Genomic DNA, 14291 nt, shown 5'->3' with positions numbered 1-14291 from the left:
ACTTTGCCTTTTTCTCCTCACCAACACACACAGAGGGTCATCCACCGACCACGGGAGCACCGCCAACAGGCTGGCGGTGCTCCAATGAGCATTCTGACCGCGGCGGTTCAGCCGCGGTCAGAAGCGGAAAGTCAGCGGTCTCCCGCTGACTTTCCGCTGCTCTTTGGAATCCTCCATGAGGATTCTGACCCCCCTACCGCCATCCAGTTCATGGCGGGAAAGCCGCCATGAACAGGATGGCGGTAGGGGGGGTCGCGGGGCCCCTGGGGGCCCCTGCCGTGCCCATGCCAATGGCATGGGCACGGCAGGGGCCCCCGTAAGAGGGCCCCGAAAAGTATTTCAGTGTCTGCCTTGCAGACACTGAAATACGCGACGGGTGCCACTGCACCCGTCGCACCTTCCCACTCCGCCGGCTCGATTACGAGCCGGCATCCTCGTGGGAAGGTCGTTTTCCCCTGGGCTGGCGGGCGGTTTTACTGGAACCGCCCGCCAGCCCAGGGGAAAACTCGTAATACCCGCTGCGGTCTTTTGACCGCGGCGCGGTAATTTGGAGGGCGGGATCCTGGCGGGCGGCCTCCGCCGCCCACCAGGGTCATAATGAGGCCCACAATCTACAATGGCAGTGTGAAAGTGTTAGGTGAGGGGTCCCTTAGGGTGGCACAACATGTGCTGCAGCCCTTAATGACCATCCTTGGTCACAGGGCCCTTGGTACCACTGGTACCTTTTACAAGGGACTTATCTGTGTGCCAGGGATGTGCCAATTGTGGAACAATGGTACATTTTTAAGTGAAAGAACACTGGTGCTGGGGCCTGGTTAGCAGGGTCCCAGCACACTTCTCAGTCAAGTCAGCATCAATATCAGGAAAAAAGTGGGGGGTAACTGCAACAGGGAGCAATTTTCCTACAAGGAGTAATTATCCTTGCCTTTACTGACTCTCTAAATATCTGGTCAGCATGTTTTAGCATGCCGAGGAGCATAGGAAGCGACTGATATTTTGCGTGTGTGGAGGAGAGTGTATTAAATAAGAAATAATCCTCTAATGGCTCAATATGCATGGTGATATTGTGATATGTTGCCGCCCTAGCTATCACTTGAGTGTAGCCTGTACTATCCTCTGGTGGTGAAGGCTTAGGGGGATAGCAATCTGGGTTATTGTCTGGAATGGGGTCTGGATCATAAGGATCCCATGGATCCACATTGTCCTGCTACAAATCAAATGAGTGCGATGGTGACTGCATAGATGTAGGACTGGTAGGAGGAGAGATATGTAGATGTGGAGCGTGAGGAGGAGAAAATTAAGGAGGTGGAGGTCTCTCCTTTCTTTTTGGCACTTTAGCTGGAGGCTGTGTAATGTCCAATTCCTAAGGCTAATTTCCTCTTTGGTTTTGGAGGAGGTACGGTTAAAATTCTGCCAGTTTCTTTATGGATATGAATCCTGGCTTGCCTTTCATCCATTGCTTCTATTTGTGAGTCCTTCTCAGTAGTTTTGGGGCTTTCTTTAGGTGCTTGTGAAAGTCCATGCTCCTCAGTATAAATAGGTTTTTTCAGCTCTGAAGCTGGCTTTTTCGGTATTGAAAAAGATTCGGTTGAAGATGGTCTCGGCTCTGAAAATGATTTTTGTGATTTCGACTCGGACGAGCGGTGTTTGCTCAGTTCGGAGACGGAGCTTCGGCTTGAGTCCGATGGCTTCGGAGGGGTGGCCTTCTTCGGTGCTGAGCTGGTGAGTTGGTCACCAAGCGTTTTCTTTCGGGTCGAGCCATGGCCTTCCGGCAGTGGTGTTCCCAAGGCCTTATGTTTAGGCTTAGATGACACAGGGGCAGGCGTACTCATGTGGTGTCCTGCCGTGACCGGTCTGTCCTCCTCGGAATCCTGGTCAGAGTCGGATCCTCGAAAGGAGACTGCGGTCTGCATGATTTCTTCCTCTTCGATGTCAAAATGTTTGATGCTCAATGATGCCATCTCGAGTCTCAGTGCTCCTCTGTCTCAGAGCGTCTTTTTTGACCGGAAGGATCTGCAGGCCTCGCAATTTTCTTCCCGATGGTCGGGGGAAAGGCAGAGATTACAGACAAGGTGTTGGTCCATATAAGAGAATTTAGTGTGGCACAGAGGACAGAATCGGAATAGAGTCCGATCCATGAGGCTTCCACACAGTCGGCCCGATGAGGCCCGAGTTGGGCGCGCGCGCGCCCCGAAGGGCAAGTAAAGATGTTTGTTTCTACGGTACGGAAGTGTCGATCGAAGGTGTAACGCAATCGAAAACAATACCGACGAGAAATGAAGAGTTTTAAGCTTTCCCGAATCGAACTATCGGAGCGAAAGGGAACACGTCTGAACCCGATGGCGAAAAGAAAACAATCTAACATGGAGTCAATGCCCATGCGCAATAGAGCCGAAGAGGAGGAGTCACTCGATCCCGTGACTCAAACACTTCTTCGAAGAAAAACAACTAGTAACACTCTGAGCCCAACACTAGATGGCAGATGTATGCATAGCATGTGTATCTGCAGCTATACATGCCATTGAACATATATATATATATATACATATATATAGATAGATAGATAGATAGATAGATAGATAGATAGATAGATAGATAGATAGATAGATAGATAGATAGATAGATATAGATATGTTCAATGGTATGTGCAGCTGCAGATACACGTCACCTACTAGTGTTCGCCAGTGGGTAGTTATAGTTAGGACCTAGTTTCCATAGATGAAGCAGTTTTTGTTTTGCGAATGTTTGATGAATCTTCACAAATTTTTCAAAACGAGTTTACTAGTCACTTCAACTGCTGTCTGGAAAGTTTCCAGAGGGGAAGCGGGGGCAGAGATAAAAAAAAAGGGGTGGCTCCCAGAAAGGCATTTTCCCCTTGCACTTTCCCATAGGGATTTTAGACAACTACGGCTGGACGGAATTACACCAAATTTGGCAGAAAGCTAGCTCTTGGTGCAGAAAGAGCCCTTTTGTAGAGTGGTGTAAATCGGCTCAGTAGTTTTAGAATTATTAAATGAAAAGGAAATATAGATATCTAAGAACGCGAACCCTCCACGGGCCCAACAGATCTTAAAATTAAATCGGAATGGCTGCCAACACTTCAACCAAGAAAAGTTGGCAGCCATCTTAGGATTCAGACTCACCCGAGTTATAAAAAAAAAAAAAAAAAAAAAAAAAAAAAAAAAGGGGCAGGATATGAATACCATAACCGGCTAGGCATGGTGTGGTGGGGTCTCAAGCGTTTTGCATCTTTTAAATTTCCTGCAAATTTGCAGAGGATTGACGGGATTTTCTTAAATATGTTTTTTTAAAGCCAGCACAGTTAACCACATTTTGTTTGTTTTAGTCCCCCCAGGTGGGCCAGGTCAAAGGTGGGCGAGGGGAGAGGGGTATATATTAGTATTATCTAGCATAGCCTGCATTTCATAGCAGTTAACTTGCACCAGGCTGTGAGGGCAACTACCTTGCCTTTGTACTCCCAAAACATTGCTAGCTTTTTTCAAAAATATTTAAAAAACGTGATTAAAGGCTTCAAGTAATCTCGTAACTTGCATCGTCGATGTTTACCCTGGCAGCTCTTGGGGGTGGTTTCCCTGTACTGGTTTCTGAATCCTGTGCTATAATTAATTTTTGATTTTGATACTCTGGAAACTTTACCACTGTTAACCAGTGCCAACGTGCAAGTGCTCTTTGTCCAAATGGTATTGGTAATTGGCTTTTCCATGACTGGCATATTTGATTCATTAGTATGTTCCTAGTAAAGGTCACTAGATGTGCCCAGGGCTATCAGTGAGCCTGCAGCACTGATTGTGCCACCCACATAAGTAGTCTTGTAAACATATCTCAGACCTACCACTGCAGTGTCTGTGTGTGCAGTTTTTAACTGCACAGTTTGACGAGGCAAGTGTAGACACTTGCTAAGCCCAAACCTTCCCTTTCACTACATGTAAGTCACCCCTAAGGTAGGGCCAAGTTAGCACCATGGGCAGGGTACAGTGTATTTAAAATGTAGTACATGTACTGGCACGTTTTACATGTCCTAATAGTGAAATACTGTTAAATTTGTTTTTCACTATTGCAATGCCTATCCCTCCCATAGGTTAACATGGGGATTGCCTAGAAATACCTTATAAGTGTAATTTCCCATTGGGAGCAGATAGAGTTCTGGAGTTTGGAGTCTCTGAACTCATAATTCAAAATACATATTTTAGTGAAGCTGGTTTTGGCTTGTAAGTTTGAAAATGACACTTTTAGAAAGTGGGCATTTTCTTTCTTGATCATTTTATGTTTCTGCCTGGCTACTGAATACATGTCTGGGTCAGACAGAGAGTTGAGCTGTTTGTGAATTCCCTCTAGACAGTGACACAAAGAGAACTGAGGTGTGTCCTTCTTTTCCTGATAAGTCTTCCTGGGCTACAGTGGAAGGGAGGAGCAGTCACCTGCACTTGGAAAGGCTGGGTCTGTCTCCTCACAATACAATCTCCAACTTCCTAGTGTTATCTTTGGCAGGACAAGGAAGAGGCAGAATCTTGAGTACTACAAAGACTTTCTTTGAAGTTTGCCTACCTCAAAGGCAGAAATGAGTATAAGTATTGGACTGCCGACTCCACAACTTTAGATTACTTCTGCATTAAAAGGAACCTCTGCCAAGGATAAGAGCTTGATGCCCGGGGAGGACCTGCCACTCTGCCTGTTTTGCTGTGCTGGCCTGCTGCTTTTTCCGTAAGAGGAAAATAACAGGACCTTGCTTTCTAAAATCCTGCTTGTGAAGTTTCTCCAAGGGCTTGGACTGTGCTTGCCCCCTGTTCTGAAGTTTTATGGTCGAAGACTTCATCTGCCAGCACCTGGGCTCTCCTGCTGAGACCCCTCCCCTCACAAGTGGTGCCACATTCAGTCCCTGGGCCCTTGAAAGGAGAAGTTGGTGAACCCAAGATGAAAATCCACGCACTAGAGTCGAGCGGCAGATAAATCGACGCAGCGCCTGCACCCTGGGTGAAAAATTGATGCAATGCCGGTGAAATCATCATCATCTGGAATATCGCACATGGCACCGAAAAACCATTTAAAACCAATATTCTGACCCTCAAACACCTCTATATCACACTCCTGAGGTCCACCCTGACCCGTTATGCTACTTTTTGTTTTGTTTTTCAGCCCCAGGGGCCATGTCCCAAGACGTTAAAATGGCAGTCACAACTTTCTGTTCAGGTTATGGCCAGCCAATTACAGTGCTATATGCGCACGCATTTGGGAAAATTTACAAATTATTTGCGAGCTCAGATATACAAATTTGGATTTTCTTTAATTTCTCAAACTACTGAGCGGCTTTACACCAAACAACCAAAAGCGTAATCTGCATACCAACCGCTAGGGTTTTGTCAAATTTGGTGAACTTCCGTCCAGCGGTTTGGGCTATAGTTGTGTTTAAAGGTCCTATGGGAATTAACATGGGAAATGCAACTTTAACGCCCCACCTCCCTCTTTTTCTCCACCCTGCTTGATAGATCACTCTGAAACTTTCCATGCACAACAAGAATCACTGGGTCACATTTTTGTGAAAAGTTTGTGAAGATTCATCAAACGGTGGCAAAGTAATAGGCAAGTCAAAAAACGCTTTTCCTATGGAAACATGGCCCTAATTATAACAACCTACTGGTGACCACCAGTAGGTAATATAGATATAAATATGTATATTTATATACATATATTGATAGATAGACAGATAGAGAGATAGATAGACAGATAAATAGATAGATATGAATTTTTTCATCACAAAATCCTAGCAGACAGCTAGGATTACATTCTATCAATAATTTTTACAATGTAAACTTTACACTGCTAAGGTTTTTCCAGAAGCTTTAACCAACAACAAATTAATTGACTACAAATTAAATCTGTGACAATTCATGTAGCAAAATACCCATCTGTAGTCTTTAATATTGATAAATAGCACTTAATCCTGAAAAGCCTACTAACTAACATATGCTGTTTACAATCAATATTTCAGACCTAATGCATTTATTATAACTTGTTCTAATAAATAGATCAGACCTATGGCATCGGAACATTTTCCTAGTGGGCCAACCAGGCCACTAGGTTTTGTCACTGGTTTGTCACAATACCCAGCTGAGGCCTCCTGTACTCTTCTTAAGCTTTCCCACAATACAACCATCAGGCATCCAGCCATAAAATTATGCAGCATACAAAATTACAGTTGACAAAGCAGACTACTATATGTCCTAACAAGAATTATTATAGTGGCAATCTTCTCCACCCATGGTTTAACCATGGTAGAGAAGTAACCAGCACCAAGGGTCTTGCCTACTACAATAATCTGAGAGATTCCATATAACAAAATGCCTATCTGTAGGCTGTAAATTGTTACTGAAGGTAACTAACTTGTTCATTAACTGGTAAAGACATTCTAGCTGCAGATTTCTTACTGACTGTATGAGGCTGGCCCAGTGTGGTGGACATCTATAGTGTTACACCTTATACTGGGTCCAGACAACCCTTATTAGATAGTGTTACAGTGTCTAGGTAGCCACGGCTCTCTAGTGGTAGCTGTGGTGAGCAGCCAATACTTATCTAGGAGGAGTGTGAAGCAATTGCAATACCACATAAGCCACGCATTAACTTATCACACATGAAAGGAACCACACAGCGTGGCACAAAATAAAGGTACTTTATTACAGGAACACTAAACTAGATTACTATATGCAAACCACTTCTGGCGTTAAGTACACACAAAATATACACAGGTATTAGGGAATAGCACAAAATAGAAAGGGCCCTATGGAGGGGCCAAATCATATACTAAAAAAGTGGAATGAGAGAATGGGTCTCCCACCAGAGGACATGGAGTAGTTAGCCAGGGGCTGGGAGAGAGTGGAACCCCAAGTGATGAGTATCTAGAAGACCCCCAGCGACTAGGAGAGCAGAGGTAAGTTACCAGGTTGTCCCATAGGCTAACATGAGGACTCGTAAATGGATTATCTCGAGGGCAAGATAGGCCGGTGGAACCCAACAGTGGATTCTGGATGAAGAGGACTTGTGAAAGAAGGGAACAGAGTCCAGTCCAAGCAGGGTGTCTAAGTGGGGCAGGAGGCAATGCCCAACATTCTGTGGATGAAGATCTGGGTCTACAGCAGTGGATTAAGTCCAGCTGCTGAGTCCAGGAGCTGCAGAGGAGTTAATTAAGTCACTTAAGAGCTGTCCCTCGCCGGTCGCCGGATTGCAGACAGGTCAGTGGTCAGGAGGTCCACCAACAAGCACAAGCAAATGGAGCTGTTGGATACTTGCAGCGCTGAAGAAGGCCAGCAAGGTCCTGTGGACTCACCCCTTGAAGGGGAGTCCGGGCTGACCATAAGAAGAAAGGAGAGGCACCAGAAGCAGTCGGAGCCACCACAAGCAACCCACTGGCAGAGGTAGATTGCTGGGGGCTAGGGCTACTTGGAGCCTAACGATCCCTCGGAGCAGGAGTCAACAAGCCTTTGTTGCTGCAACAGCTGCGGTGCATAGGGGTTCTGTCTAGGAGGAAGAGGCAAGGACACACCGTCTCTCAAGTTGGACGGAAGGCAGAGAGAACCAGGAGGACTCCTCAGAACCACCACCTGTGTTGGACTATCTTCGCAGGTCCAGAGTACAGCATATCCCACCAGCCGGACATCGTCTCCTTAGATGCCTGCAGATGCAGGGTAGTGACTCTTTCACTCCAAGGAGATTGCTTCTTTGGTGCAGCTGAAGTCTTGCCGACTCTAGAGGATGCACAGCCATGGAACTGTTGCATGTTGCTGACAGGAGCCACGGAAACAATATTGCAAGGAGAGGTTGTCTCGGTGTTGCAGTCTTGTTCGGTTCCTGTGAAGTCCAACAGCGGTTCCGGTGGCCAGGAGCAGAAGAGGCCATTGCAGAGGAGTCCTGGTGGTGTCTTGTATGCCGAATCTGGGAGTCCCTAAATAGCCCAAAAAAGGGCTTGGTCACTTTGCAAGGTGGCCACCTATCAGATGGAGTCATTGCCTACACTGACCTGTCAGATGCTCACAGGGGCCTCTGCCCATCTTGTTTTCAAGATGGCAGAATCAAGTGGCCACCTGAAGGAGCTCTGAGCACCACCCCTAAGGTGGTGATAGACAGGGGAGTGGTCACTACCCTTTCCTTTGTGCAGTGTCATGCCAAAGCGGGGACTGGGGTCCCTGAACTGGTGCAAACCAGATTATGCAAGGAAAGCACCAAATGTGCCCTTGAAAGCAAACCGGTGGCATGGGGAAGCTAACCACCTATTTCCAAAGGAGAGGAGGTTGCACCCCTCTTCCACAGGAAATCCTTTGTTCTGCCTTTCCCTGCTTGAGTTGGTCAAGCAGCAGGAGAGCAGAATCCTGTCTGAGGGACTTCAGCAGCGTGGGCTGCTTGCAGACCCTTAAAGACTGGTAAGAGCAATACTGGGGAGGTGGGGGGCTCTAAGGAGCCCCCAGAGTGCAAGGAACCATGCCACCAATACTGGCATTAGTATGTGGGCTTGATTCCAACATATTTGATACCTAGGTTCCGAGTTAACATTATGTAGCTAGACCATGGGCAGGGACTTATGGCCAGTACATAGCAAAAATGGCTTCCCCGCACTTATGAAGTCCAGGTAATTGGAACTGGAGTTCGTAGGGACACCTCTGCTCATGCACTGGTGCCCACACACAGAGGGACCTGCACCCCGCCCTTAGGGCTGGAAGGGCCTACCATAGGGGTGACTTACAGTGGGGCCTGGTGTAGTGACCAACAGTGAAAGGGTGCATGCACCTTTTTTTGCACGCTGCAAATGGCAGGCCTGCAGACACCATTTGCAGGGGCTCCCATGGGTGGCATAATACATGCTGCAGGCCATGTGAGACCACTGGTGTACCAATGGCCTGTATACCCAAGTACCACATTCTAGGGACTTACAGAGGAACACTAGTATGCCAATTATTGGGTGTAGAATACCAAGAAAACCAAATTTAGAGGAGAGAACACAATCACTGGGGCCCCAGTTAGCAGGATCCCAGTGAAAACAGTCTAAGCCAAAAAGTGGGGGCAACCACTCCAGAAAGAGGGACATTCCTACAGTGACTTATCCATCCTCCCGCTCCAGTTTCACACTGCCAGAAGAAATATAGGGAAAATACTTGCCTGTGATGCAGATAAGAGATCTATGGCAAATATCTACTACTCTTTTGTATGCCACAGTTAAGCCTGCCTGTCTCAGGAGAAACCACTTGTTTTCCATCCAGAGGGGAAAAACAATAATCTGTGTGATTAATTTTACCTCCCATGCGCATGCATGAATAAGGATGCTATGTTGTGCATGCAAATGGCAAGACAGAGCCACTATTTTGTTTATTTTTTATGCCACTTTGAGCAGGGAATTAAAAAATAATAATGTACAAAAGCATTTTGTAAGAACAGAGCAGCTCTGCAGCAAATGACAGCTGTCAAGCTTTCCAAAAACTGACAGGAGGGGCTGAGGAGTTGCAGAGGGAATATATAAATAAAAAGTAAAACAAGGTGAGTTTGGAGAAGCAATGGACAAGCTGCTGAAGGGGAGGGGGAGCAACAGAGTGTGCAGTGAAGCTGCACACGAGAAAGAAAGCAACTAAACACATGCACTATTGCTCAAAGCAACAGAAAAAAGTAGTTCCCTTAACATAAGCAGTGTAAGGATACAAGTCATATGATCAAAAGGCTAACGAAAAAGACATGTTCAAAAGGAAGGACAAACACAGGAAGAGGAGGGAAAGCTGTTGAATACGAAGCATGTAAATTAATCTGACAGGCAAGCCAATCTGTGGAAAGCAGTTGGCTAACCAAGAGCCAACTGTCCATTTTGGGAACAAACAGCCAAAAGCTATTTGCAAGTGAGATCTAAACACACTAGCCAAAAACAAACCAAGCAGATTTTGGGGAAGTAATGGACAAGCTACTGTGGGGGAGAAGGGAGCAAAAGCGTGAGCAGGTAAGCAGCACACAAGTAAGACAGCAAGTGAAGACATGGACTGTTGCTTAAAGCAAAAGAAAAAGCAGTTCCATGAACGTAAGCAGTGGATGGATACAAACCATACAATCAAAAGGATAATGAAGAAGCCAAGTTCAAAGGGAAGGACAAACAAGAAGAGGAAGGAAAGCTGTTGAATACAAAGCAAGCAAATAAAAGTGGCAAGGTAGCCAATCTTTGGAAAGCAGTGGGCTAACCAAGAGCCACCTGTACATTTTGTAAACAAACTACTAAAAGCTATCTGCAAGGGAAAGCTAAACAAATTAGCAATAAGCCACGCACCAGGGCCCCACAATTCTCATATAAATACCCTATAACAAAACACACACAACACTCCCAAAAAATAGCCTCACACAAGTTCCATAGACCAGCTAATGTCATTCATCAGAATGTACAAGCAAATACCCAACTGTACCTTTTTAACAAAACAACAAAGTCTATCACATTGAACCTTACTGCATTAAAATTAGTTGAAACAGATTTAAAAAAACATACCGAGGAGTATGTGTCCATTTTCTCCTTACAAGCACCAGACAACAAATTAAATGTTGTCTCCATACTTTACAGATGTCACTAGAAGATAAACTGGAAGGAACCCAAACTTTTATTCTCACAAGAATCAACCTCTACCCACTTCAAAACGGTATGTCCCATCTGACTCATCTCTATACCACTGGCAGTTATATATTAAAAACATAGGCAACGTCAAAAAGGAATAGAACAATGAATAAACGAAAGCCTCATCATAGAGTGTCACTCTGTGATCTGTCTTGAGGCAAAGGCTTCCACTAAATTTCACAAGTTTCCTGCTCCCCCTCAACAACATTCCCCTAGCATGGACCGTATACTGCTTCAGGTTTCTAAAACAAAACAACTGTAAGCCAGAAAATCAAATCCATTTTTAAAAGAAATTGAACCATATGGCCAAACAAGAAATAAAGTATGTTATACAATTTAGTGCTGACAAAGATACCATTATAGTTAATAAATATAATGTAGGAAGCTGGCCTGGTGTGTACCTATGGTACTTACACCTTATACCAGGTCCAGGTATCCCCTCTTAGGGAAGTGTAGGCAGCGTCTAGAAGCTAGGATCTCTAGAGGTAGCTAGGGATGAGCAGCCAAAGGCTTATTTAGGAGACATGCAAAGCTCATGCAATACCACTGTAGCCACACATCACTTACACACATGAAAGAAAACACTCAGTTGTACCAAAAAAAGGTACTTTATTTTTTTAACAAATCACCACAAAATACTAGACAGTTAACCCACCCTTACGAGGTAAGTAATACACTAAATATATACACTAGTAATCACAGACAGGCATTGAAAAGGTTAGAAAACAGTGCAAATAGCAATAACCAACAGTGACCCTAGGGGGAGAACAAACCATATACTAAAAAAAATGGAATGCGAACAAGGTACCCCCACCTAAGTAAGTAAAATGTGTAGAAGGGAGCTGGGAGTACTAGAAAACCACAGAGGTAAGTAACACAGTAGCCCCCAGTGACCAGGAATGCTGGAGTAAAACACTGGATTCTTCCTAACCACCCAAAAGGAGGAAAAGAAGACACCCAGAGAGGACTGAAAGAAGACCAGCGGTAGATTCCTGAAGAAAGAAGACATGTGGAGAGAAGAGACCAAGTCTAAGAGTCACAGTGGAGTCCAAGAGGAGTAGGAGCTACTATTCACCCAGCTGTGGATGCAAGAGTTGGTCGACGGTGATGAAGAACAGGTCAGCTCTGCAGCCGTGGAGCTGGAGAAGAATTCCTGATGGATGTAGATGATGTCCCACGCTGGAAGGAAGATTGCAGACGGGTGTCGGTGCAGGATTTCCACCAACAAACCCTGGCAAAGGCAAACTCGCGGTTAGAGGAAAAGAGATGCTGCTGGGGACCAGCAAGGCTCAGGAGGACTCAGCCCAGGAGGACTCAACCCAGGAGGGGGAGTCACAAGGGACCCTCAACATCGCTGAGAGTCCGCAGGAGCAGAGGCAGCACCCACAGGACATTGACACAGGAGTCGCAGAAGACAGCACTACAAAAGAGGATCCCACACCACAGGAGAACCACGCAGGAGGCTGTGCTTTGCAGGATGGAGTGCTGGGGGCTGGAGCTACACATCACCTGAAGATCCCTTGGAGGAGATGCAAACAAGCCGTGGCAGCTGCAACAGATTGAGTGCACGTGGGTACTGTCCTGCGCAAGAAGACAAAGGCTTACCTCCACCAAAGTTGGACAGCTGGCAGAGAGGCCCAAGAGGACTACTCCGCACCACCACCCGTGATGCAGGATCCACGCAGCTCAGCAGGTGAGGGGATCTATGCAGCTGGTTGTCGCAAGTCATAGGTGCCTACGGTTGCAGGGGAGTGACTCCTTCACTCCAAGGGAGATTCCTTCTTCTTCTTGAGCAGGCTGGAAAGTTGCAATCTTATGATGATGCAAAGCCAGGGAAATGTTGCTAAGTGGGCAGGAGACGTGGAAACAAAGTTGCAGAAGAGTTTTCTTCATTGTAGCAGCGTTTGTCGGGTCTTAGAGGGTCCGGTCGCGGTTCCAGTGGCCGGAAGTCAAAGCAGAGGTTGCACAGAAGTCCTGCTGGAATCTTGCAGGCCGAATCTGAGGACCCACCCAAGAGAGAGACCTTAAGAAACGGGGATTGATCATTAAACCAGGTAAGCACCTATCAGGAGGGGGCTGTGACGTCACCTGCCTGCCTCGCCACTCAGATGCTCCCAGAGTTCCCTGCCAACCTTGGAAACAAGATGGGAGAACCTAGGGACCCTATGGAGGAGTTGTGGGCACCACCCCTGGGGTGGTGATGGACTGGGGAGTTGTGACTCCCCTTTCCATTGTCCAGTTTTGCGCCAGAGCAGGGACTGGTGGTCCCTGAACCGGTGTGGACTAGTTTACGCACGGAGGGCACCAAATGTGCACTTCAAAGCAAACCAGTGGCTTGGGGAGGCTACCCCTCCCAAGCCAGTCACACCTATTTCCATAGGGAGAGGGTGTTACCTCCCTCTCCCAAAAGAAATCCTTTGTTTTGCCTTCTTGGGCTTGATCAGATCAAGCAGCAGGAGGGCAGAAACCTGTCTGAGGGGTGGCAGCAGCTGGCCTTCCTGGTAAACCCTGTAAGACTGGTGGTAGCAATGCTGGGGGCCCTCTAAGAAGCCCCCAGAGTGCATAGAATCATACTTCCAATAGTATTGGGATATGATTCTGACATGTTTGATACCAAACATGTACAGGTTCGGAGTTACCAATATGTAGCTGGACATAGGTAATAACCTATGTCCAGTTATCGCGTAAAATTGCATCCCTGCACTCACAAAGTCCAGGAAAATTGATCTGCAGTTTGTGGGGGCACCTCTGCTAGTGCAGGGGTGCCCTCACACACAGGTACCACCACCCTACCCTCTGGGCTCAGAGGCCCTACCATAGGGGTGACTTATAGTGACCTGGTGTAGTGTCTACAATGGCAGGCCTACAGAACCCTTTGCATGGGCTCCTTATGGGTGGCAGAATAACTGCTGCAGCCCATAGGGATCCCCTCGAACCCCAATGCCCTGGGTGCCTAGGTACCATATCCTAGGGACTTACATGGGGGACCAGTATGCCAATTGTGGGAAGAAAAAGGTACAATTTAGAGGACAGAGCAAAATTACTGGGGCCCTGGTTAGCAGGATCCCAGTAGACACAGTCAAACACACTGACAACAGGCGGAAAATGGGGGTAACCATGCCAAGAAAGAGGGTACTTTCCTACATATACAAAACGTGCATATAAGCAGAAATTTCCTTTAACAACAAAGAAAGAACCTTCTGTAATTTACAATATCTGACCTTGCTCTCTTGACGCCGTGCTGCTGAGTGGACAGTTGGCGAATACCAGTTCAGCTACCCAGGTGCGGTTGTTCCTGCCTTGCAGTCGAAATGTGCAATCAAGAAGAGATCGATCCAGAACCTTCTGCGTTTCCTCACTTATTCCTTTACATGAAGGAATTCTACAAAGGAGAACAACATAGTCAGCCCATGTTACTTTGAACCATCCCCACAATACAATTTGTACAATCCATTGAGAACTGCAAAATGTGGTGCACCCAACAAGTTTCCAAATAGACATTGTGGGAAAGCAGATTATTATGTGGTGTGATTGTGAGACCTCACTATGTTATAATGTCACTCATCTTTTATCATGTCCAGTTAGATTTCTTTAATTAAACCCCTAGCTTATTCCTGGGTAGAAGGCAGAGAGCAGTCAGGCTTAATCA

General features: G+C 46.4%; 1 protein-coding gene across 2 annotated transcripts in view; it reads right to left on the bottom strand.

The window, feature by feature from the left end:
• Positions 1–14291, bottom strand: part of MED14 (mediator complex subunit 14) — an 801766-nt gene that overhangs the window by 346369 nt on the left and 441106 nt on the right. For both annotated transcript variants that reach the window (XM_069204216.1, XM_069204217.1), the window contains exon 17: positions 13864–14024. In XM_069204216.1, the coding sequence (XP_069060317.1) occupies positions 13864–14024 (161 nt within the window). The remainder of the gene's footprint in view (positions 1–13863; positions 14025–14291) is intronic.

This window comes from Pleurodeles waltl, chromosome 8 (assembly GCF_031143425.1).
Source record: "Pleurodeles waltl isolate 20211129_DDA chromosome 8, aPleWal1.hap1.20221129, whole genome shotgun sequence".
NCBI lineage: Eukaryota > Metazoa > Chordata > Amphibia > Caudata > Salamandridae > Pleurodeles > Pleurodeles waltl.
Note: the sequence above shows the minus strand (reverse complement) of the source record. Positions and strands in the feature narration are given on the sequence as shown.